The sequence below is a fragment of the Culex pipiens genome, chromosome 1 (assembly GCF_016801865.2).
Source record: "Culex pipiens pallens isolate TS chromosome 1, TS_CPP_V2, whole genome shotgun sequence".
In the NCBI taxonomy this organism is placed as follows: Eukaryota; Metazoa; Arthropoda; class Insecta; order Diptera; family Culicidae; genus Culex; species Culex pipiens.
In genome coordinates, this window is record NC_068937.1 from 57,370,116 (window position 1) to 57,396,493 (window position 26,378).

The 26,378-nt window shown below is 44.0% G+C and overlaps 2 protein-coding genes across 2 annotated transcripts in view; one reads left to right on the forward strand and one right to left on the reverse strand.

The window, feature by feature from the left end:
- LOC120424530 (putative fatty acyl-CoA reductase CG5065) overlaps positions 1-26,378 on the reverse strand; it is a 79,235-nt gene that overhangs the window by 21,805 nt on the left and 31,052 nt on the right. The gene's annotated exons all lie outside the window — the stretch shown is intronic.
- The window catches only part of LOC120424529 (serine hydroxymethyltransferase), a 28,981-nt gene continuing 28,390 nt past the window's right edge, over positions 25,788-26,378 (forward strand). The window contains exon 1 of the mRNA XM_039588688.2: positions 25,788-26,229. Coding sequence (XP_039444622.1) covers positions 25,936-26,229 — 294 coding nt within the window. The 5' untranslated portion in view covers positions 25,788-25,935. The remainder of the gene's footprint in view (positions 26,230-26,378) is intronic.

The window sequence follows — 26,378 nt, forward strand, 5'->3', positions numbered from 1 at the left end:
CATACAAAAAAGATTTTTTTTTGTATGGACAATTGTCCACAATGGGGGGGGGGGGGGGTTCGAGATTACCAAAAAAGGTGCAGGTGGTTATGTTACACATGACCAGTATGACAAAGAACTTTGCAAGATGATTGTTAAAATTTTCGATCAGAATGTCCGGTCCAAATTTCGCCCTTATAATAACCGTCCTATCGAACTAAGGGGACGGAAATTGCAAGTGGAGCTGAAATAGAAATCGAAGTGAAATCAATTTACTTTCCTTCACCACTCGAAAGTTACCAAGATGCGGGAATGTTTTTGCAGGGCTGTTGCAAGCAATCGGCGGCAGTAAAGGAAATTTGAACAGCAGACATTAAAAGCTACCCTTTACAGGGCTCTTAATGATTACGAGATAGTTATTCTAAATTTCCAGAAACAGATTTTCGCATTGGCACAAAAAAATGTGCATCGCAGTAATCTATTGATTACTTCCTGCCTAATAAGCAATATATTTTAACTGCTTAATTTCAGATAATGGCCAAATGCAACTTTTTATGTCCATTATCAAAAACCATAAAGTTTGATACCCATATTGCCCCAACTCTTACGGTTCGGCAAATGTCCCCCCATCGGAACATCCGCGAGGCCTCCGGCCACTCCGGATTGTGGCCACTACTGCCGAAATGTCAAATTTCATGTCCAGTATCAAAAACCATAAAGTTTGATACCCATATTGCCCCAACTCTTACGGTTCGGCAAATGTCCCCCCATCGGAACATCCGCGGGGCCTCCGGCCACTCCGGATTGTGGCCACTACTGCCGAAATGTCAAATTTCATGTCCAGTATCAAAAACCATAAAGTTTGATACCCATATTGCCCCAACTCTTACGGTTCGGCAAATGTCCCCCCATCGGAACATCCGCGAGGCCTCCGGCCACTCCGGATTGTGGCCACTACTGCCGAAATGTCAAATTTCATGTCCAGTATCAAAAACCATAAAGTTTGATACCCATATTGCCCCAACTCTTACGGTTCGGCAAATGTCCCCCCATCGGAACATCCGCGAGGCCTCCGGCCACTCCGGATTGTAGCCACTACTGCCGAAATGTCAAATTTCATGTCCAGTATCAAAAACCATAAAGTTTGATACCCATATTGCCCCAACTCTTACGGTTCGGCAAATGTCCCCCCATCGGAACATCCGCGAGGCCTCCGGCCACTCCGGATTATGGCCACTACTGCCGAAATGTCAAATTTCATGTCCAGTATCAAAAACCATAAAGTTTGATACCCATATTGCCCCAACTCTTACGGTTCGGCAAATGTCCCCCCATCGGAACATCCGCGGGGCCTCCGGCCACTCCGGATTGTGGCCACTACTGCCGAAATGTCAAATTTCATGTCCAGTATCAAAAACCATAAAGTTTGATACCCATATTGCCCCAACTCTTACGGTTCGGCAAATGTCCCCCCATCGGAACATCCGCGGGGCCTCCGGCCACTCCGGATTGTGACCACTACTGCCGAAATGTCAAATTTCATGTCCGGTATCAAAAACCATAAAGTTTGATACCCATATTGCCCCAACTCTTACGGTTCGGCAAATGTCCCCCCATCGGAACATCCGCGAGGCCTCCGGCCACTCCGGATTGTAGCCACTACTGCCGAAATGTCAAATTTCATGTCCAGTATCAAAAACCATAAAGTTTGATACCCATATTGCCCCAACTCTTACGGTTCGGCAAATGTACCCCCATCGGAACATCCGCGAGGCCTCCGGCCACTCCGGATTATGGCCACTACTGCCGAAATGTCAAATTTCATGTCCAGTATCAAAAACCATAAAGTTTGATACCCATATTGCCCCAACTCTTACGGTTCGGCAAATGTCCCCCCATCGGAACATCCGCGGGGCCTCCGGCCACTCCGGATTGTGGCCACTACTGCCGAAATGTCAAATTTCATGTCCAGTATCAAAAACCATAAAGTTTGATACCCATATTGCCCCAACTCTTACGGTTCGGCAAATGTCCCCCCATCGGAACATCCGCGGGGCCTCCGGCCACTCCGGATTATGGCCACTACTGCCGAAATGTCAAATTTCATGTCCAGTATCAAAAACCATAAAGTTTGATACCCATATTGCCCCAACTCTTACGGTTCGGCAAATGTCCCCCCATCGGAACATCCGCGAGGCCTCCGGCCACTCCGGATTGTAGCCACTACTGCCGAAATGTCAAATTTCATGTCCAGTATCAAAAACCATAAAGTTTGATACCCATATTGCCCCAACTCTTACGGTTCGGCAAATGTCCCCCCATCGGAACATCCGCGAGGCCTCCGGCCACTCCGGATTATGGCCACTACTGCCGAAATGTCAAATTTCATGTCCAGTATCAAAAACCATAAAGTTTGATACCCATATTGCCCCAACTCTTACGGTTCGGCAAATGTCCCCCCATCGGAACATCCGCGGGGCCTCCGGCCACTCCGGATTGTGGCCACTACTGCCGAAATGTCAAATTTCATGTCCAGTATCAAAAACCATAAAGTTTGATACCCATATTGCCCCAACTCTTACGGTTCGGCAAATGTCCCCCCATCGGAACATCCGCGGGGCCTCCGGCCACTCCGGATTGTGACCACTACTGCCGAAATGTCAAATTTCATGTCCAGTATCAAAAACCATAAAGTTTGATACCCATATTGCCCCAACTCTTACGGTTCGGCAAATGTCCCCCCATCGGAACATCCGCGGGGCCTCCGGCCACTCCGGATTGTAGCCACTACTGCCGAAATGTCAAATTTCATGTCCAGTATCAAAAACCATAAAGTTTGATACCCATATTGCCCCAACTCTTACGGTTCGGCAAATGTCCCCCCATCGGAACATCCGCGAGGCCTCCGGCCACTCCGGATTGTAGCCACTACTGCCGAAATGTCAAATTTCATGTCCAGTATCAAAAACCATAAAGTTTGATACCCATATTGCCCCAACTCTTACGGTTCGGCAAATGTCCCCCCATCGGAACATCCGCGAGGCCTCCGGCCACTCCGGATTATGGCCACTACTGCCGAAATGTCAAATTTCATGTCCAGTATCAAAAACCATAAAGTTTGATACCCATATTGCCCCAACTCTTACGGTTCGGCAAATGTCCCCCCATCGGAACATCCGCGGGGCCTCCGGCCACTCCGGATTGTGGCCACTACTGCCGAAATGTCAAATTTCATGTCCAGTATCAAAAACCATAAAGTTTGATACCCATATTGCCCCAACTCTTACGGTTCGGCAAATGTCCCCCCATCGGAACATCCGCGAGGCCTCCGGCCACTCCGGATTGTAGCCACTACTGCCGAAATGTCAAATTTCATGTCCAGTATCAAAAACCATAAAGTTTGATACCCATATTGCCCCAACTCTTACGGTTCGGCAAATGTCCCCCCATCGGAACATCCGCGAGGCCTCCGGCCACTCCGGATTATGGCCACTACTGCCGAAATGTCAAATTTCATGTCCAGTATCAAAAACCATAAAGTTTGATACCCATATTGCCCCAACTCTTACGGTTCGGCAAATGTCCCCCCATCGGAACATCCGCGGGGCCTCCGGCCACTCCGGATTATGGCCACTACTGCCGAAATGTCAAATTTCATGTCCAGTATCAAAAACCATAAAGTTTGATACCCATATTGCCCCAACTCTTACGGTTCGGCAAATGTCCCCCCATCGGAACATCCGCGAGGCCTCCGGCCACTCCAGTCCAGGTGGTGGCCAGTTCCAATGATCGACTTCCGCGACTGGCATGTCTTAGCTGGTCCTTGCCTCCAAGCCATCTGCTCTCGGACCTCCAGGCCGTCTGCTACCGGGCCACCAAGCCATCTGCTTCTGATGTGTTCTTGTCGACGTCCAGCAATAGAATGAATTTTCGGGACCGACCGAGCCGAGTTTTGTTGGCTCGTCGACGATCCGAAAATTATGAGGTGGAGTGGGGGTGATTTTAGATACATCAATCTCACGTCTCTCTATTGACTGATTGGGAAACGTTCGTTCATCCAACCAGCGTGCACCAAAAAGAGGGGAAATTTGCCGAGAGGGGAATTCGTCACGTAACGTTTTCGCTTCGCGAAAATTTTGGATTGACACCACGTATAGAAACCTTAGGACAAAGTTCTTTGTCAAAATCAAACATAGTTTTTAAGCGTATTTTTAAGAGGTGGGAAAATTTGAGCGAACCGTTCATATCTGGAGTTTTTTTTAAAGGACCAATAAACCAAATTTTCAGTTTTTTGCTTTTTGGGTGTTTTTCAATACCCCTGACTCAAGGCGGTTCTAAAAACACCCAAAAAGCAAAAACTGGAAATTTGGTTTATTGGACCTTTTCAAAAAAAAACTCCAGATATGAACCGGCTCAAGCCAAAGAGCCGTGAAATCAAAGAGCGAGTTGAAGAACGAACCGAACGGGAACGAGAGCGAATGAGCGAGTGCGAATGAACGGAGCGCTTGATTTGCGTCGCTCATGCCGTCGTCGAACGGCGTCGTTTTTGTTCGCTCGCTCTTCCGTTCTTTCGTTCTCGTTCGGCTCGTTCTTCCGTTCATTCGGTTCTTTTTTATGCTCGATTTCTTTTATTTTGTGATGGGACCATCCATAAACCACGTGGACACTTTAGGGGGGGGGGGGGGGGTATGGCGATTGTCCATGCTCCATACAAAAAAGATTTTTTTTTGTATGGACAATTGTCCACAATGGGGGGGGGGGGGTTCGAGATTACCAAAAAAGGTGCAGGTGGTTATGTTACACATGACCAGTATGACAAAGAACTTTGCAAGATGATTGTTAAAATTTTCGATCAGAATGTCCGGTCCAAATTTCGCCCTTATAATAACCGTCCTATCGAACTAAGGGGACGGAAATTGCAAGTGGAGCTGAAATAGAAATCGAAGTGAAATCAATTTACTTTCCTTCACCACTCGAAAGTTACCAAGATGCGGGAATATTTTTGCAGGGCTGTTGCAAGCAATCGGCGGCAGTAAAGGAAATTTGAACAGCAGACATTAAAAGCTACCCTTTACAGGGCTCTTAATGATTACGAGATAGTTATTCTAAATTTCCAGAAACAGATTTTCGCAGTGGCACAAAAAAATGTGCATCGCAGTAATCTATTTATTACTTCCTGCCTAATAAGCAATATATTTTAACTGCTTAATTTCAGATAATGGCCAAATGCAACTTTTTATGTCCATTATCAAAAACCATAAAGTTTGATACCCATATTGCCCCAACTCTTACGGTTCGGCAAATGTCCCCCCATCGGAACATCCGCGAGGCCTCCGGCCACTCCGGATTGTGGCCACTACTGCCGAAATGTCAAATTTCATGTCCAGTATCAAAAACCATAAAGTTTGATACCCATATTGCCCCAACTCTTACGGTTCGGCAAATGTCCCCCCATCGGAACATCCGCGGGGCCTCCGGCCACTCCGGATTGTGGCCACTACTGCCGAAATGTCAAATTTCATGTCCAGTATCAAAAACCATAAAGTTTGATACCCATATTGCCCCAACTCTTACGGTTCGGCAAATGTCCCCCCATCGGAACATCCGCGAGGCCTCCGGCCACTCCGGATTGTGGCCACTACTGCCGAAATGTCAAATTTCATGTCCAGTATCAAAAACCATAAAGTTTGATACCCATATTGCCCCAACTCTTACGGTTCGGCAAATGTCCCCCCATCGGAACATCCGCGAGGCCTCCGGCCACTCCGGATTATGGCCACTACTGCCGAAATGTCAAATTTCATGTCCAGTATCAAAAACCATAAAGTTTGATACCCATATTGCCCCAACTCTTACGGTTCGGCAAATGTCCCCCCATCGGAACATCCGCGGGGCCTCCGGCCACTCCGGATTGTGACCACTACTGCCGAAATGTAAAATTTCATGTCCGGTATCAAAAACCATAAAGTTTGATACCCATATTGCCCCAACTCTTACGGTTCGGCAAATGTCCCCCCATCGGAACATCCGCGGGGCCTCCGGCCACTCCGGATTATGGCCACTACTGCCGAAATGTCAAATTTCATGTCCAGTATCAAAAACCATAAAGTTTGATACCCATATTGCCCCAACTCTTACGGTTCGGCAAATGTCCCCCCATCGGAACATCCGCGAGGCCTCCGGCCACTCCGGATTGTGGCCACTACTGCCGAAATGTCAAATTTCATGTCCAGTATCAAAAACCATAAAGTTTGATACCCATATTGCCCCAACTCTTACGGTTCGGCAAATGTCCCCCCATCGGAACATCCGCGGGGCCTCCGGCCACTCCGGATTGTGGCCACTACTGCCGAAATGTCAAATTTCATGTCCAGTATCAAAAACCATAAAGTTTGATACCCATATTGCCCCAACTCTTACGGTTCGGCAAATGTCCCCCCATCGGAACATCCGCGAGGCCTCCGGCCACTCCGGATTGTGGCCACTACTGCCGAAATGTCAAATTTCATGTCCAGTATCAAAAACCATAAAGTTTGATACCCATATTGCCCCAACTCTTACGGTTCGGCAAATGTCCCCCCATCGGAACATCCGCGAGGCCTCCGGCCACTCCGGATTGTAGCCACTACTGCCGAAATGTCAAATTTCATGTCCAGTATCAAAAACCATAAAGTTTGATACCCATATTGCCCCAACTCTTACGGTTCGGCAAATGTCCCCCCATCGGAACATCCGCGAGGCCTCCGGCCACTCCGGATTATGGCCACTACTGCCGAAATGTCAAATTTCATGTCCAGTATCAAAAACCATAAAGTTTGATACCCATATTGCCCCAACTCTTACGGTTCGGCAAATGTCCCCCCATCGGAACATCCGCGGGGCCTCCGGCCACTCCGGATTGTGGCCACTACTGCCGAAATGTCAAATTTCATGTCCAGTATCAAAAACCATAAAGTTTGATACCCATATTGCCCCAACTCTTACGGTTCGGCAAATGTCCCCCCATCGGAACATCCGCGAGGCCTCCGGCCACTCCGGATTGTAGCCACTACTGCCGAAATGTCAAATTTCATGTCCAGTATCAAAAACCATAAAGTTTGATACCCATATTGCCCCAACTCTTACGGTTCGGCAAATGTCCCCCCATCGGAACATCCGCGAGGCCTCCGGCCACTCCGGATTGTGGCCACTACTGCCGAAATGTCAAATTTCATGTCCAGTATCAAAAACCATAAAGTTTGATACCCATATTGCCCCAACTCTTACGGTTCGGCAAATGTCCCCCCATCGGAACATCCGCGAGGCCTCCGGCCACTCCGGATTGTAGCCACTACTGCCGAAATGTCAAATTTCATGTCCAGTATCAAAAACCATAAAGTTTGATACCCATATTGCCCCAACTCTTACGGTTCGGCAAATGTCCCCCCATCGGAACATCCGCGAGGCCTCCGGCCACTCCGGATTATGGCCACTACTGCCGAAATGTCAAATTTCATGTCCAGTATCAAAAACCATAAAGTTTGATACCCATATTGCCCCAACTCTTACGGTTCGGCAAATGTCCCCCCATCGGAACATCCGCGGGGCCTCCGGCCACTCCGGATTGTGACCACTACTGCCGAAATGTAAAATTTCATGTCCGGTATCAAAAACCATAAAGTTTGATACCCATATTGCCCCAACTCTTACGGTTCGGCAAATGTCCCCCCATCGGAACATCCGCGGGGCCTCCGGCCACTCCGGATTATGGCCACTACTGCCGAAATGTCAAATTTCATGTCCAGTATCAAAAACCATAAAGTTTGATACCCATATTGCCCCAACTCTTACGGTTCGGCAAATGTCCCCCCATCGGAACATCCGCGAGGCCTCCGGCCACTCCGGATTGTGGCCACTACTGCCGAAATGTCAAATTTCATGTCCAGTATCAAAAACCATAAAGTTTGATACCCATATTGCCCCAACTCTTACGGTTCGGCAAATGTCCCCCCATCGGAACATCCGCGGGGCCTCCGGCCACTCCGGATTGTGGCCACTACTGCCGAAATGTCAAATTTCATGTCCAGTATCAAAAACCATAAAGTTTGATACCCATATTGCCCCAACTCTTACGGTTCGGCAAATGTCCCCCCATCGGAACATCCGCGAGGCCTCCGGCCACTCCGGATTGTGGCCACTACTGCCGAAATGTCAAATTTCATGTCCAGTATCAAAAACCATAAAGTTTGATACCCATATTGCCCCAACTCTTACGGTTCGGCAAATGTCCCCCCATCGGAACATCCGCGAGGCCTCCGGCCACTCCGGATTGTAGCCACTACTGCCGAAATGTCAAATTTCATGTCCAGTATCAAAAACCATAAAGTTTGATACCCATATTGCCCCAACTCTTACGGTTCGGCAAATGTCCCCCCATCGGAACATCCGCGAGGCCTCCGGCCACTCCGGATTATGGCCACTACTGCCGAAATGTCAAATTTCATGTCCAGTATCAAAAACCATAAAGTTTGATACCCATATTGCCCCAACTCTTACGGTTCGGCAAATGTCCCCCCATCGGAACATCCGCGGGGCCTCCGGCCACTCCGGATTGTGGCCACTACTGCCGAAATGTCAAATTTCATGTCCAGTATCAAAAACCATAAAGTTTGATACCCATATTGCCCCAACTCTTACGGTTCGGCAAATGTACCCCCATCGGAACATCCGCGGGGCCTCCGGCCACTCCGGATTGTGACCACTACTGCCGAAATGTCAAATTTCATGTCCGGTATCAAAAACCATAAAGTTTGATACCCATATTGCCCCAACTCTTACGGTTCGGCAAATGTCCCCCCATCGGAACATCCGCGGGGCCTCCGGCCACTCCGGATTATGGCCACTACTGCCGAAATGTCAAATTTCATGTCCAGTATCAAAAACCATAAAGTTTGATACCCATATTGCCCCAACTCTTACGGTTCGGCAAATGTCCCCCCATCGGAACATCCGCGAGGCCTCCGGCCACTCCGGATTGTAGCCACTACTGCCGAAATGTCAAATTTCATGTCCAGTATCAAAAACCATAAAGTTTGATACCCATATTGCCCCAACTCTTACGGTTCGGCAAATGTCCCCCCATCGGAACATCCGCGAGGCCTCCGGCCACTCCGGATTATGGCCACTACTGCCGAAATGTCAAATTTCATGTCCAGTATCAAAAACCATAAAGTTTGATACCCATATTGCCCCAACTCTTACGGTTCGGCAAATGTCCCCCCATCGGAACATCCGCGGGGCCTCCGGCCACTCCGGATTGTGGCCACTACTGCCGAAATGTCAAATTTCATGTCCAGTATCAAAAACCATAAAGTTTGATACCCATATTGCCCCAACTCTTACGGTTCGGCAAATGTCCCCCCATCGGAACATCCGCGAGGCCTCCGGCCACTCCGGATTGTAGCCACTACTGCCGAAATGTCAAATTTCATGTCCAGTATCAAAAACCATAAAGTTTGATACCCATATTGCCCCAACTCTTACGGTTCGGCAAATGTCCCCCCATCGGAACATCCGCGAGGCCTCCGGCCACTCCGGATTATGGCCACTACTGCCGAAATGTCAAATTTCATGTCCAGTATCAAAAACCATAAAGTTTGATACCCATATTGCCCCAACTCTTACGGTTCGGCAAATGTCCCCCCATCGGAACATCCGCGGGGCCTCCGGCCACTCCGGATTGTGGCCACTACTGCCGAAATGTCAAATTTCATGTCCAGTATCAAAAACCATAAAGTTTGATACCCATATTGCCCCAACTCTTACGGTTCGGCAAATGTCCCCCCATCGGAACATCCGCGAGGCCTCCGGCCACTCCGGATTATGGCCACTACTGCCGAAATGTCAAATTTCATGTCCAGTATCAAAAACCATAAAGTTTGATACCCATATTGCCCCAACTCTTACGGTTCGGCAAATGTCCCCCCATCGGAACATCCGCGGGGCCTCCGGCCACTCCGGATTGTGGCCACTACTGCCGAAATGTCAAATTTCATGTCCAGTATCAAAAACCATAAAGTTTGATACCCATATTGCCCCAACTCTTACGGTTCGGCAAATGTCCCCCCATCGGAACATCCGCGAGGCCTCCGGCCACTCCGGATTGTAGCCACTACTGCCGAAATGTCAAATTTCATGTCCAGTATCAAAAACCATAAAGTTTGATACCCATATTGCCCCAACTCTTACGGTTCGGCAAATGTCCCCCCATCGGAACATCCGCGAGGCCTCCGGCCACTCCGGATTATGGCCACTACTGCCGAAATGTCAAATTTCATGTCCAGTATCAAAAACCATAAAGTTTGATACCCATATTGCCCCAACTCTTACGGTTCGGCAAATGTCCCCCCATCGGAACATCCGCGAGGCCTCCGGCCACTCCAGTCCAGGTGGTGGCCAGTTCCAATGATCGACTTCCGCGACTGGCATGTCTTAGCTGGTCCTTGCCTCCAAGCCATCTGCTCTCGGACCTCCAGGCCGTCTGCTACCGGGCCACCAAGCCATCTGCTTCTGATGTGTTCTTGTCGACGTCCAGCAATAGAATGAATTTTCGGGACCGACCGAGCCGAGTTTTGTTGGCTCGTCGACGATCCGAAAATTATGAGGTGGAGTGGGGGTGATTTTAGATACATCAATCTCACGTCTCTCTATTGACTGATTGGGAAACGTTCGTTCATCCAACCAGCGTGCACCAAAAAGAGGGGAAATTTGCCGAGAGGGGAATTCGTCACGTAACGTTTTCGCTTCGCGAAAATTTTGGATTGACACCACGTATAGAAACCTTAGGACAAAGTTCTTTGTCAAAAGTGTCCACGTGGAAAACAGGGAAAACTAGGTTCTCACCGGTCGCCTCAGGTTCAATATTATTGTGCGCTTTATGCTTGTTGCTAGCCTGTGTCGGGGCCCAACACAAGAAAAAAAATCTAGTGATTTTGAATCACCTGATTGTCGCCCGATGTTGCATGATCTCGATATGAAAATAAAATTTCTCAGATGTTATGTACATGTGTGTAACAACGTTCGAAAATAGTTCGTATGCTAGTTTGCGGGTTTAATCTATGAATGATTAAAAATCACACAAACTTGGTACTCTTCTGTTGTTATTGTGCAATAGTTTTCATAAGGCAACTTGTTTCTGAACTTCTTTTTAAAAGCTTGTTTAGATCATTCTCTTGCTACTTCATTAATAAAAGTTGCTCTTATTAAAACTAAATGCTGCATTTCATGACTAATTTATCAAGTGCAGCAAAACACTGCCTCAAATATTCCTATTTCTGTACACCAAATTTAATCTATTAATTTCACAAAATAATGGGAAGATAATAACCAAAACAATAATTTAGCTTATATTTTATTACCTATAACGATTGAAACCAATAGTTTGGTTGAAAATATGCTCTTCTGAAGAAAACGAAAAAAAGTTTGTTTACTTCTCTATGAAAAAAGTGTTCCCTATTTGTGGATTTTAGAGATCAATGTTTTTCTTTTTTTTTTTTCAAGTAAAACGTTTAAATTTGAAATGTTTCCAAATAACCATAGAAAACATAGAGAACCTGGAGCTTATTAGAGAACGGCCATCTCAAACCAAAAGTACCAATCAAAGCTAGAGAGCCTGGAGGTTATTAGAAAAAGGCCATCTCAAACCAAAAGTACCAATCGAAGCACGAGAACTGTCAAACGGAGGTACCAATCGAGCAAAAGACAAAGGATTTTGCTCGATTGGTACCTCCGTTTGACAGTTCTCGTGCTTCGATTGGTACTTTTGGTTTGAGATGGTAGTTTTCTAACAAGCTTCAGGCTCTCTAGGAAAACCCACTGTCACCAAAATGGCCATCCGCAAGAAGAACCGGCGGCGGCAGAATTGGGGCCACAACTAGGGGTTAATCTCTTCGAGTATACTGCATACGTGTATCATACGCACATAATATTCTCATTGTATGCATACCATATTGACGATATGAACCCCATATTCGTCGTATTTGAGGTCATATCTACCCAAATATCAGCGTGAATATCATACGCGCATAATACTCGCGCAGTATTCCTTGGCTGCATATCGTATCGACTCCAATATTGGCTTCATATTGGTGCAATATCAGAAGTGAATTGCCCTTTGGGCCACAAGAAGGGCTACTACAAGAAGCTCAATATTATACGGAAACAGAAACAGGTTGGTCTAACCATATTAGTTTAAATCTGTCAATCAGGATATGCACTGCATGTTTATATTAATTATATTATTTGAGATGTTAACAGTTACGCATAGACCACACCAGCCACGCACAGACGCTCCCACACAACACCTCATGTAATTTACGACGCTACGGACCCCGAAGGACAGGAGAAAGTACAACGATGTAAAATCAATTGCACATCCCTTCCCGTCAGTTATGACCTATTGTCATCGACGTACGCATAGACCACACCAGCCACGCACAGACGTTCCCACGCAACACCTCCTGTAATTTACGACGCTACGGACCCCGAAGGACAGGAGGAGGTACAACGATGTAAAATCAACTGCACAACCCTTCCCGGCAGGTCATAAGTTACGACCTATTATCACCGAAGTACGTGACGAGGCCTCTTCAACCAGAACCACATTCTAGAACTTTCTAGCTAGTATTTAAGAAAAATTCTAAAAATAAACAAATCAGTAGAACTCTGACACTTGACCGTGTAGGATCATTCTTTACTCCGAAATCTTGTCCCCAAGATTTGTGTAACTTAACTTTCCGAACTTTGATTCCAGACGCTGACCAGACCGTGCGCGGTGCTTTTGCAACGTCTGCCGGCACACAAACTTCAGGAAGGCCTGCCTCAATGCATCGTGCTGCTAGAGCGCGTAAATCCGGCACCGCTGAAGCCGGTTCCTTTGAATTTCCAATCAAATCTTGCATTTTCTACCTTCCATCACAGCATCCTGCCGTGGGTGACCTACGCGTGATGGTGACTTTGCCAAGTTGGAGATAATGGATAAACATGAGATGCTGGAGGAGCTTCGTTACAACAAAGCAGCTGCCGAAGCCCGTAAGCTCGCATGCTTGGTCTGAACACCCCGACGCAGTTCAGATTTCAGTTAATCGTATCGTATGATAGTTAAAGGCGAAAAAGAACCTAAAAAGAATAACGAGAATATAACAAACCCACGAACAAACCAGATTTTCGTTTTTCCCCTAAATATTTAGGTTATGATTTGGCATAAGGACCTTATTCAAAGTGCCACCCGACAAGTGTGCCGCTGGTGCCGCTGTAACAACACGGTCTCTTTAAACGATGACGTCACCATCCGTCATTGATGTAAACAAAAACATAAAACCGCCGGGCTCGTGATACCTTTGACTTTGTTTTGATCGTAAAGTGAACGGTGAAGGTGCTAGAAAACCCTAAAAATTTTATGTTCTGATTAGGAACAGGTTTAAGTTTTTATTATAGTAAAGAAATAGGGAGGAAACCCCCGTAAAACAGCCCTTGATCGATGAATATGTTGGTGCTCGTGCTGAGAAGGAAAAAAAAGTTGCCGATTGACGTAAAAGAAGAAGCCAAGTTGAGTTGAGCCTGCGACATATGGCTTGTGCGCCTCAGCTGATTGGTTTTTTTACAATCGTTAGGAAGTTAATGACCATCGTCTATCTGGTTTTGAACTCAAAAGAAGCAAGGTTATCCCCTGTAAAAAAATCAAAATTGAGCATGTTACCTTATTTATGTTTTTTTAAATCTCATTTCAAGCAAAACAATGTACAGTCTGTGCAGCTCGTTTGTAATGTAAACATCAACTGACGTTTTTCTTAAATAATTTCGTAAATTAGGGAATGTCTGAAACAATGCCAGGCAGGCCTTTTATTCAAATTGATTAAAAAAAAGTAATATGTAAGCTAATTTTCTGGAAGCGTTTTGGTGCACACTTATTTTTTTTTACATAGATACACACTTGTGGGTCAAGGGAATGGTGGAAAGAGAGGAGTCACAAATCCGTATAAATAATTTCAAGATTTTTCAGGTGTAAACCGAAAATGCGATCAAAAATTAAAGTGGAAGAATAAGGCTTTTAACAGCTAATTTAATTGTCGGTGTACAGGACGCCGCACTTTTAATCATTTTCTGACGTCCATTCAATTTTGCAGTCCAAACCCAGTCATTGAATTGGAAAAATTAAATCTTTTTTCAAATTTTCTTTTATTGATTTGTGTGCACCTACGTCGAAGACCAAGATTGTTTACTTTTTGCTCTTTGGTCTGACAGTCTTGGTCTGACAGATTTGGTCTGTCAGCTTTATCATGGATTTTGGTCTGGTCTAGGCGAGGGATAGGACACAGCACCTTCCTGTTGTGGGTACCAGTAAAACATTTCCTGCATTATTAAGGGGATACATACATGTAGAAAATCTGAATATTACATATTTAAGTAAACTTACTAAATCCTTCAAAAGATGATTTCCAATAACTACTGAAAGTTTTATGAAGATATTTCTTGATTGATGTGTATGACATACGATTTTTCGAGATTGGATGGACTACGCTAAGTTAAAAGCTTTTGACGTTGGAAAATGTAGTTAAAGTTACTTTTCGTATTTTTGATGCTTTTATGTACTTTACCTAAACAGATATGGAATTTTGGTAAGATATCGGCCTAAGTAGACACAAACAATAAAAAAGACACATTTTTGACTAACTACTAGATACAGTCCAGACTCGATTTTCCAATGTATCGAATATCCGAAGATTTGTATGAAACTTCGATAATAAAATCATGAATAACAAAAAAAAACTCTACGTCTGTTGAGATTAGGTAGAGTCGGCGGTACTGAATTTTCTTAAGCAAATCAGTTCAAGTGAGTTTTGTTGACGATTAGCTAAAACTGTTTATTCAATTTATGAGTTATGTATAAGTACAGGTTAATTAGATAATTTACTTACAACTTTTCAGTATTCTTGTTACTTTTATGACCAACTTCTACGCAAATCCTGGACTGGCATCGGCATGGCCGGATCTTTTCCTTACTTTTCGGTTTGTGATCTTTTTTACTTTCTTTCTAGGGTCTTTCATTCAACCTTTTACCTCTCCTTCTTACTTAACTTCCCATAGTTGGTAGTATAAGCAAGATTTGTTCCCATTGGGCTAAGCCTACACTGGGGCATCATTCTCATCGCAACAACGTCAAATTCGCATTTTAGTCAAATTTGCATAGTTGATTGCCTAATAAATTACACAATGCATTTTTTTTTTTCAATATACAGTCCAGAACCACGAAAAAAAAATTTGTTGCTGCTTTTTTTTTGTTATATGAAATCACTATAGAGTAGTTTAGGAGTTCCACTTAACTTTAAACTACTCTAAACTGCCCCTGATCGCATAAATGTCCCAAATGCATTTTCATCGATTTCGAGTTATTGATGCAGTTTTGTTCAAAATCGTGTGCTCTTTCAAAAGAGCCTAACACTAACTATAACATCCAGTTCTTAGTTCTAGAAATCAGGAGGAAATCCAGTTTTTTTCGCGAAAACTTAACACGTAGCCTTATGTATGGGACAAACTTCAAAAGCGTTTTTTCTCAGTTTGCTGTTTTTGCATATGGGACATTTATGCGAACATCGGCAGTAAAGTGATTTAAAATTTTTAAATCAAAGATGGCGGCTAATATGGTAACTAAATATTTAAAAAAAATGCATTTATTAATTTTTAAGGCAATCAACCAAGCAATAAACCATTAAAATTCGACTAAAATGAAGTCGCAGAGTTCGAATTTGATGTTTTAATTAAGAAAATAAAATAACACAACACATTTTTTTTGTTAGTGATTCGATTATCCGAAGTCCCATACAACACAAATCTTCGGATAATCGAACTTCGGATAGTCGAAACTACGGATAATCGAGGCTTCGGATAATCGAGTCTGGACTGTATTTAATATATTTCATCACCGGTCAAAACTAGAGAGCCTGGAGCTTAATAAGCTCCAGGCTCTCTATTCAAAATTGGTCTAAAACGTGTTTTTGCTTGAAAATCACGTTTTAGAGCAGTTTTGAGAGCGCTGTATTGTTTTTAGGAAAACTAGCTAGGACACTAGCACCATACTTTCTTCAGGAAAATTGTAGAGCGCCTTCCAGAGCAACCGATCCGAGTCCGGTTTGAATATAGCTTGTCCAGGTTGCCTAGAACTTCAATGTTATATATACCAAACATTGCGCAAGGATCTGGCCTACACGCCAGTAAGTTTGAAAATAAACGCTGTAGAGTCCAAAGCGCCTTAAAATTTTATGTTGACAAAGAACTTTGTCCTAAGGGCACTGTCTACGGGTGTCAATCCAAAATTTCGCGAAGCGAAAGTGTAACGATTTGTGTAATTGTTTAAACGTTTATATCTTCCACCCAATCCAAGCAATCTGCATGTTTTATCCACCAAACGAAAGGGGAAGTCTTAAATTGTAAGTAGACTGCCTCACAAAGTTGATAAAACTTTGTTAAAGTATTCAAAAGTTAGGATGAAAATAAAAAAAATAATGCAGGAAAAATCCTGGCTGCTGATTGGCTGAGACCACTTAGCAAATTTTGCCTTGCCTTCAGCCCGGGAAAATGTTGACAGCACCCATACAAACTGAGCGTACCTCTTTTTGTGGGCCCAGTGGGCCTAAGATGGCGGCCTTCGATATTATCTAGCCAAACTTTTGAAAATGGCGAGTAAATAAATAAATAAAGTTTTTTCCTTGTTTCGCTTTAAAACAACAAAATAAGTAGTCTGGAATCATTTTCTTAAAAAACTTGTTTAGAGATACGCCACGTTCAAATATTAGTATAGAACAGTTGAAGTGAGCGTGCCGCGAATGCCGTCACGAAAAAAAAGTTTCCCGTGCAAATTTTGAGTTGCGTATTCAATGGTCGGACTCCGACGAGGCCCACTGGCCATCTGTTGGTGAATACGCGCAGCTCACGAAATCTGTCATCTTAGGGTCCGGCTGCTTGTCTCCTGCTTTCGTGGAACTGTCACGCGAGAATGTTGCACCACTGTTGCCACATTTCATGCGAACTATTTAAGCTAGCACTTAGCCTCTGAAAATTTCAGTGCCTACGGAGGTTTCGTCAAAGACGGATCCACATTGTTAATTTTAATGTTCACACACACACACGCACACATTGAAAGACACAGTTTGTGCACCAAATTGGGAGGAATTCTGTTCTAATGAAAATTGTTAGGACGGTCACCGGAAAACCAGAATGATTTGGGACAATAGGGTTGGGACAACATTGGTAGGTTGTGGCCACCACTGTCAAAATGGTAATTTTCATTGTGGTTTGGTTGAGCGTTTTAGCAGAATGCATTACTGTGAATACAAAGAGACGAGTTGTTCCTTTTAATTCCGCTATATATTTTTAATATCTTGACAGATACGTATTTCGTCTACTACTTGCAGACTTCATCAGTGTTCTGTTCTCGACTCGACTCGACTCGGTTTCGGCTGATTGCTTCCTGATGGTGAAGGCTTAAATCTTGTGAAAAAGTAAATTTAAATTATTTTAGGAAATTTACTGTAAATAATAAACAATGAATACAACATAAAAATAAACTATTTATTGTTATCTTAACCTTATTACATTAAATAAGGCCGATGCAAATATTTAAAAAAGTTTTTGTCCCTCGGCCCTGGCCGAGATCAAGGGGGGGGGGGGGGGCAAAAAAAAAAATTAAATAACAAGCCATAGTCTTCACATTTCAATGAAAAAAGTGTTTTAAAATACATTTTACACTAGTTCAGTTGTTTTGCAATCATTAGTTTTCAAAAAATCTAAGATCTGACAAAAACAAAAATTGTATCGAAAAAAAAGATTTTGCATCGAAAATTTTCAAAAAATCATAAGATTTTTTTAATAAACCCAAACATGCTAAATATAATTTTAAACGCAGGAGAATGTATTTTAATTTGATTTCAGCTGGTTGCACTTGAATTTTCATTGAAATTTTGAAGTTTATTGTAAAAATTTTTTTTTGCCCCCTGATTTTTCGGGCCAATTTTGAAGGGGGGGTGACAAAAACTTTTAAAAATATTTGTACCAGCCTAAATAAATAAAAAGCAAAATGGATCACACGAATGTCCATATAATTTCTACTAAAACTTTCATCTAGAATTCAGGAGCTTATTCATTTAGCTTTCACGTGTGAAACACGTAGAATCAACGTGAAATAATCCGACCAAGCGAACTTCTACTAGCGTAACCTCGTAGAAGTTACGTGAAAACTCTAGTGGAAAAATACCACATAGCTTTTCACGTAACTTCAACGTGAATGTTTTTTTGAGTGTTGATTCTCGTGGAATGCACTTCGATTCGCCCCAACGGCCAAATACTATGATATTCAAGTGTAAATCACGTTCGATTTGCATGTTTTGATTTTGATACAGAAGTGAAACCCCTTATGGTACGTTCGTTTGAACAGCCAGTGCGGCACTGAGTGCCACACTCGTCGGTGCCAGTTTTGGTTCAAACGAACATTATTTTTCAGTGTGCATGGAACTCGCATGAAACTGAAAAAATATCGAGTGCGGCACTAGAGTTTCAGTTCCAAGATGGCGGCGAAACTCGTGCGGAACTAGCGCGAGTTTCTTCAAACAAACACTTTGACAGCTCTGAGTTAGAGATCCTTAATATCCTTAATTTGACGTACCCAAACAGACACGAGTTTGACGTATCCAAACGAGCATTTGCCTTTACGCCCAGCAAAACTTATCAGTGTTGCCAAGCTCAAAACATACGTTGCCAGATCGATTTAGCCAGCTTAGACCAGTCTCCCTATTTAGGGTCTCTAGTATGGGGCAGATTCATGTGCAAAATATGTGATATTGCTATGTGTCTTTCTTTCAGTGTGGCCTACACGCCAGTGAGTTTGAAAATAAACGCTGTGGTGGCCAAAGTGCCTTAAAATTTTATTTTGACATAGGACTATGTCTCTACTTACTATATTGGGGGGCCAGTTCAGAAATTCGATCCAAAGCGTCACTTTTAAGCGTTAAAAAAGGGGACATTTTGAACGCTTATATCTTTTTTCCCTGTGAATCAATCCAGACGGTTGGACCACCAATCGAAAGAGAAAGACTTCAGCTATTGTTTAACTACATAGATAGTTTGACTAAACATAGTTAAAGCACTTAAAACATGCAATCAAAATGAGTAATTTTTCAGTACAAATCGGACAGATGACCAATCAGAGCGAGCGTATGCATTCGAGACCGCGCCCCTTTTGTGCCGTTCTCCGGCTCTGCCGCTATTTAAGCAGAAAATTTCGCAAAAGCAAGTTACTTTGGAACGAGCACTCGAACTGTGCACGTCGGGCCGACGCGGAGCAGCAGCAGCAGCGGCCAATAGAAGAAGAGGACCAGCAATCAGAAGGAAGAACCACCAGCAGCAGAAGGAGGAAATTCGAGCGAAGCGGACCGCGTTGAAGCCACTATGATGCGGCGGTTCTCATGAAAAATTTCATATAATAATAACCATTTCGACAGTAGTGGCCACAACCTGGAGTGGCCGGTGCCCTCAAAGAAGGTTCCCCCGGGGCTTGGGGGGACATTTACAGAACCATACGAGTTGTGGCAATATGGGTATCAAAATTCATGCTTTTTGATACAGAATAGTGGTGGGCAAAACCGCTCATTTCTGTGAGCCGCTCATTTTCGTTCGCTCATTTAAATGAGCGGCTCTTTTGAACGGCTCATCCGCTCATTTCGCTCAAAGTCAGAAAATAGGCTGGAATGAACTAAAACATCTGCTCAAGATATTTCAAACGACCAATGGAGTGTCCATGAGTGTCACACTTCGTATGATTTTTGTTGATTGATAATTCAAAAATATATGTTTTCATCGCACTTATTCTGAACAGATTATAGATCGTCCATAAAACATAGAAAACCGTCGATTTGCTTTATCCTTTTTTGGAAAGCATTTCAAATGGGACCATCCATAAACCACGTGGACACTTTAGGGGGGGGGGGGGGGGGTATGGCGATTGTCCACGCTCCATACAAAAAAGTTTTTTTTGTATGGACAATTGTCCACGAAGGGGGGGGGGGGTTTAGATTTCCAAAAAAGTGTCCACGTGGTTTATGGATGGTCCCAAATATAAACGTTTTATATGAAAAAGGATCTCTGAAATCCACAAATATCGCAAACTTTTTGCATAGAGAGGTAAGCAAACCTGAGTTTTTTTTTCAGAAGTGAATATTTTCAACCAAATTATTGCTTTCAATCGTAAAAAGTAAAAAGTAATGAAAAGTTAGCTGAATTATCGTTTTGATAATTATCTTCCCATTATTTTGTGAAACAAAAGATTTAATTTGGTGTTCAGTAACATGCATATTTGAGGTAGCGTTTTGCTGCACTTAATAAATAGTCTTGAAATGCAGTTTTTTGTTTAATAAGAACAACTTTTATTCATGACAGCAAATGAATGATCAAAACAAGCGTCAAAAAAGAAGATCTGAAAAAATGCCTTAACAAATCTATTGAACAATTACCACAAAAGAGTACCAAGTTTGTGTGATGTGCTGTGGTAAATTACATTTTAAATCATAAACGGTCCAATACATGGATTAAAACCTTAAACTAGCATACTAATTATGTTCGAATGCGTGTAACAACTTCATGTACATAACATTTGAGAAATCTATCGATATTAACATAATGAGATCATGCAACATCTGGCGGCAGTCAGCTGATTCAAAATCACAGGCGCCCCGACACAGGCTAGCAACAAGCATAAAGTGCGCCATAATGTTGGAACATGAGGCGACCGGTGAGAACCTAGCTTCCCCTCTTTTCTCCACAGCACCGTCACCACCAGCGCGGGGAAGAACGAACCGAATGAGAGCGAATGAGCGAGAGCGAAATAACGAAAGAGTGAGCGAAAACGACGCCGTTCGACGACGTCGACGACCGAGGGGCGTGACATTGGCCCTAATGTATTATTTTTTGCATTTAATTAATTAAGGAATTAAATTCCTCGCGTTATTGGATATTTGACAGCTCCACACCTGCTTTGAAAACATTGATTTGTCTCGTGTCGCTTTCGCTCGCACAACTGTCAAGTGTTTGTGTTTCGATTAAGTTTCAGGGGAAATGTCAGCGACGCATTTTCGATGTCGCGGCCACAATTCTTTGGCTTCGACACGCATCTTCCAGTGGAGGATTGGAGAAACGGATACATCGGCGATACGCCGGATGATTTCGAGTATGACGCTTTGAACGACTCGGAGGATTTGGTCCGGTTTGAGCAGAGGAAGGCGAGGTTGCAGCTGGATCTGAGCGTGTGGATGATGCCAAGCATGCCGAGAAAGCCGAGGCTGCAGCATCTGGTACCACGTCCGGCGATGCAGCAGCATCATTCGCAGAGTTTGTTGATGGCGACGATGCAACAGCAGCAGCAACAGCACCATCAGAGGATAGGCGGGGGACAAGTAAGGAGGGAATTTTTGAACGATGGGAGATTTTTGATTAATTTTATCTTTGTTTTAGATGGTTCGATCTGAATACGAACAAACAGACGGCGCAGTATTCGATGCCCCGCCTCCGGAAGTTCCTAACAGTTTCCGCAATTTCTTCATCTAGGGATGGGAGAGCTACTCGAATTCTAACCAGCAGCACAGGAGGATCAGCAAAATCATCCACTGTTATCATTAACGGCAGTAGGGTCAGAATCGAAATCAGCAGCAGCAAAAAACCGTAAATTGCCAACACCATCAAAGCAAGAGAATCGCTCCGGGGAGTACGACGGGACAGCGGGACAACGATGGCTGCTGGGGATTCACAGCTTACTACAAACAACGATTTCTTTTTTGCGAAAAAAAAACTGCTGTTGATAATTGAATTTATCTTGCAATTTGTAATGATTTAACAAATATAAGTAATAGACTTTTTGGCGGGCATTCAAGGGTTTGTTCCGGTGGGCATACTAAGCCCAAATTCAAAATATGAGCTTGATTGGACGTAACAGGAGCTGGCGCTCCGCCCTTCAATTTTAAATGGGATTTAACCCGTAAAAAAAGATTTTTTCAAAAATGTCACTTTTTGAGGCATTTTGGCCACCAATGCGTTTACCAAAAACATCACTGGCGTGTAGGCCAGATCCTTGCGCATCTTTTGGTATATATAACATTGACATTTGGAGCACCCTGGAGCTCGGTACAGGCCTTCAAAGTTTGGCATTTTTTCAAAAAATCGGCCCTGGCAAAATCAAATGGCGTCTAGGGCGTCGCGAGGCGCGACGCATATCTTTTTTGCCGGGACCGATTTTTTGAAAAAATGCCATACTTTGAAGGCCTGTACCGAGCTCCAGGGTGCTCCAAATGTCAATGTTATATATACCAAAAGATGCGCAAGGATCTGGCCTACACGCCAGTGATGTTTTTGGTAAACGCATTGGTGGCCAAAATGCCTCAAAAAGTGACATTTTTGAAAAAATCTTTTTTTACGGGTTAAATCCCATTTAAAATTGAAGGGCGGAGCGCCAGCTCCTGTTACGTCCAATCAAGCTCATATTTTGGATTTGGGCTTAGTATGCCCACCGGAACAAACCCTTGAATGCCCACCAAAAAGTCATTTTTGTTACATCCTAATAAGTAATTTAGACTTTAGTTTATATTTCAAAGCACAATTTCACAATTTTATTATTAGCACTCCAGCATACTATCAACTGTCGATCTGTTGAAGGGACGATTCTGGGACAGCGGATTGATGTAATGCTTGTACATTTTATTTGGGATCGGAACCAGGAACGCGACCGTGTTTCCGGAACTGCCCGGGCGCATGCCATCCTGTCGGTTTAACCGTGTAGGAACAGTCACCCATCACCTCCACCTCCGTTGGCCGGAGGCTCCTGCCAACGGTCGTTCTCCGACTGACGGTTATCACGAAAATCTCTCGAGGGTCATTGATCCAGTTACTGGTGGTGGTGCTGCTGCGGAACATCATCGTTAAACTGATCACCAGGTTCGCCAACGGCAAGGGTGCCACCACCATTTCCCGGAAACTTCTGGGGTGGCAATTGATCCTGAAACGAGTTTCAATTTTGTACACAAAAAAGGAGGTTAACCTGCCGGATTGTTCTATGTTTCAGTTGATTACACTCAACCCCCGGTGGTTGGTCACTTTTTCGTTTGAAACTTTTTTAGTTTGTACCCCGTTGGTTGGTAAAAGTCAAACTAAAAAGTGACCAACTGTCACTTTTTACACGGCGCTCACGCACACTATCAAAACACACGTTTGGTAGTGTGTGTGAACTCCGTGTAAAAGGGGTGTCAAACTAAAAAGTGACCCCGTTCGTTTGACAAGAGTTGGTGTCAAACCATCGGGGTTTGAGTGTAGTCAGAAGTTGGTGACTCAATCACCTGCTGCAACCAAACGCTCACCTGGGAAGATAGCTCCTGCTTCAGTTGCAGATGCTGATCTGGGTGTCCACCACCGCCATCGCCGTCGTGATTGTTGTAGCTACCACCTTGTTTATTCTTGCGATCGATGAACCGGCTACCGCCGCCGCTTCAACTATTGAAGTAATCTCCGCCGCCGGAATGTCCACCGGAGTGTTCTCTGCCATAATCGTAGACCGACTATTCGACGACAAAAAAAAAATACTCCAAAAACAACAACAACAATCGTGCGCAATGTCGAACTGTCAAATCAATGTGGTGTTAAAAGAGGTGGCGATGTTTTGATCGTAAACAATCATTAATTTTTCGTTAATTTGTTAATTTCGGCAGTTAATTAATTAATTTATTTAATTTTTTACTATTGTCGCGCCCCTCGTCGACGACAGCGCGAGCGACGCTTATCAAGCGCTCTGTTTTTTCTTTCCGTTCATTCGCTCTCGCTCATTCGCTCTCGTTCGGTTCGTTTCATCGACTCGCTCTTTGATTTGACGGTTCTTTGAAAAGAACCGGTTCACAAAATGAACCGCCGCTCATTTTTTCTGAGCGGTCGCTCATTCGTTCTTTAGCTTGAGCCGGTTCAAAAGAACGGTTCGCTCAAAAAAGCCCATCTCTAATACAGAACATAATAATGGCCATTTCGACAGTAGTGGCCACAACCTGAAGTGGCCGGTGCCCTCAAAGAAGGTTCCCTCGGAGCCTGGGGGGACATTTACAGAACCATACGAGTTGTGGCAATATGGGTATCAAAATTCATGCTTTTTGATACAGAACATAATAATGGCCATTTCGACAGTAGTGGCCACAACCTGAAGTGGCCGGTGCCCTCAAAGAAGGTTCCCTCGGAGCCTGGGGGGACATTTACAGAACCATACGAGTTGTGGCAATATGGGTATCAAAATTCATGGTTTTTGATACTGAACATAATAATGGCCATTTCGACAGTAGTGGCCACAACCTGGAGTGGCCGGTACCCTCAAAGAAGGTTCCCCCGGGGCCTGGGGGGACATTTACAGAACCATACGAGTTGCGGCAATATGGGTATCAAAATTCATGGTTTTTGATACTGAACATAATAATGGCCATTTCGACAGTAGTGGCCACAACCTGGAGTGGCCGGTGCACTCAAAGAAGGTTCCCTCGGGGCCCGGGGGAACTTTTACAGAACCATACGAGTTGTGGCAATATGGGTATCAAAATTCATGCTTTTTGATACTGAACATAATAATGGCCATTTCGACAGTAGTGGCCACAACCTGGAGTGGCCAGTGATCTCAAAGCAGGTTCCCTCAGGGCCCGGGGGAACTTTTACAGAACCATACGAGTTGTGGCAATATGGGTATCAAAATTCATGGTTTTTAGATTGAACATAATAATGGCCATTTCGACAGTAGTGGCCACAACCTGGAGTGGCCGGTGCCCTCAAAGAAGGTTCCACTGGGGCCTGGGGGGACATTTACAGAACCATACGAGTTGTGGCAATATGGGTATCAACATTCATGATTTTTGATACTGTACATGAAAATTAACATTCCGACAGTAGTGGCCACAACCTGGAGTGGCCGGTGATCTCAAAGCAGGTTCCCCCGGGGCCTCGAGGGTCTTTTACAGAACCATACGAGTTGTGGCAATATGGGTATCAAAATTCATGCTTTTTGATACTGAACATGAAAATTTACATTTCGACTGTAGTGGCCACAACCTGGAGTTGCCGGTGCCCTCATGGAAGGTTCACCTTGGGAGAACGTTTATGACAATTTTGCCGACAAATCTATGAAACAAAATAAAATAATCTTATTCCAGATTTCACTAGCAATCCAACAACACATTCAAATTGTTTGGTCCTATGTCTTTCGGTTATGTCTCTGACATACCATCTTGAACTTTTTTGTAAAAACAATGTATTTTTACGAGTTAAATCCCATTTAAAATTCAAATGCAAAGCGCCAGCTTCTGTTACGTCCAATCAAGCCAAAAACTGAATAGACAAGTGAGTAGAGACGAGTATTCTCAGTAAAGTACCAAACGCTCAACCAAACCACAATCATTTTTGTTATATCCCAATGTTACATACAAATCATAAAATGCAATAATTGAAAGCTTATAGGATAATTAGGATAATTTAACAATCAAGCAACAAAAAACTAATTAAATATTAAAAGATAAAGTTGAATCATCCACCCAACTTTAAAATCTTCTCGTATTATATAGTTTAAAAAACAAATTCCTCAAAATTATGAATATTCAGCACATCACTCTTTACAAACATGTCCACCCGTGTCAAAGGTTATCGCTAGATGAAGCAAAAGTGAAAAAAAGTCCGATAATAGCACGGGCTTGTTTCGATTTTCAGGGCTCAGTTTTGGAGTCGATTTCTTTCGTGTTTGGAATTCGCAACCGGACGGTCGATCCGCGTGGTCGCTCGCGAAGTACTTTGTGTGTGAGTGTGTGATCGGGTTAAGTTTTATTTTTTCCTCTGTTGGAGAAGTGCAGCGCAAACAAGTAAATAAAAAAAATGCCCGCGGCTTTTGTACGACTCGCGCCTCTCGCTCGCTCCTACGGGGGCTTGCGGCATCCGATGGCGTTGGATAAACAGAGACTGCTGCTGACGGTGAGCACCAATACAACTGGAATCGGCTTCAAACAGTTTGGAACGATTTCTGCGTTGCCGGTGGTGATATCCAAGCAGTCCGCGACGTCGCGAGCATCATCTCAGCAGGCCGCCGCCGCCACCAGTTTTGGCCTTTCGCGCTCAATCCATACCACATCCGGCGTTTTGGACGGAGCCAGTTTACCGAAAACCGTAAAGGTAAGTTCATCCTTGGGAAGTGGCTTAAGTTGGTCGGGCATGCGCTAAGTCAGTGTAACATAAAAGATTTGCGCTGAAACTGGAGTGTGCAAAACCACGTGTGCAAAAGTTTCATCACTCAAAGTCTCGGTGGAGGGCTTGATTGGTGC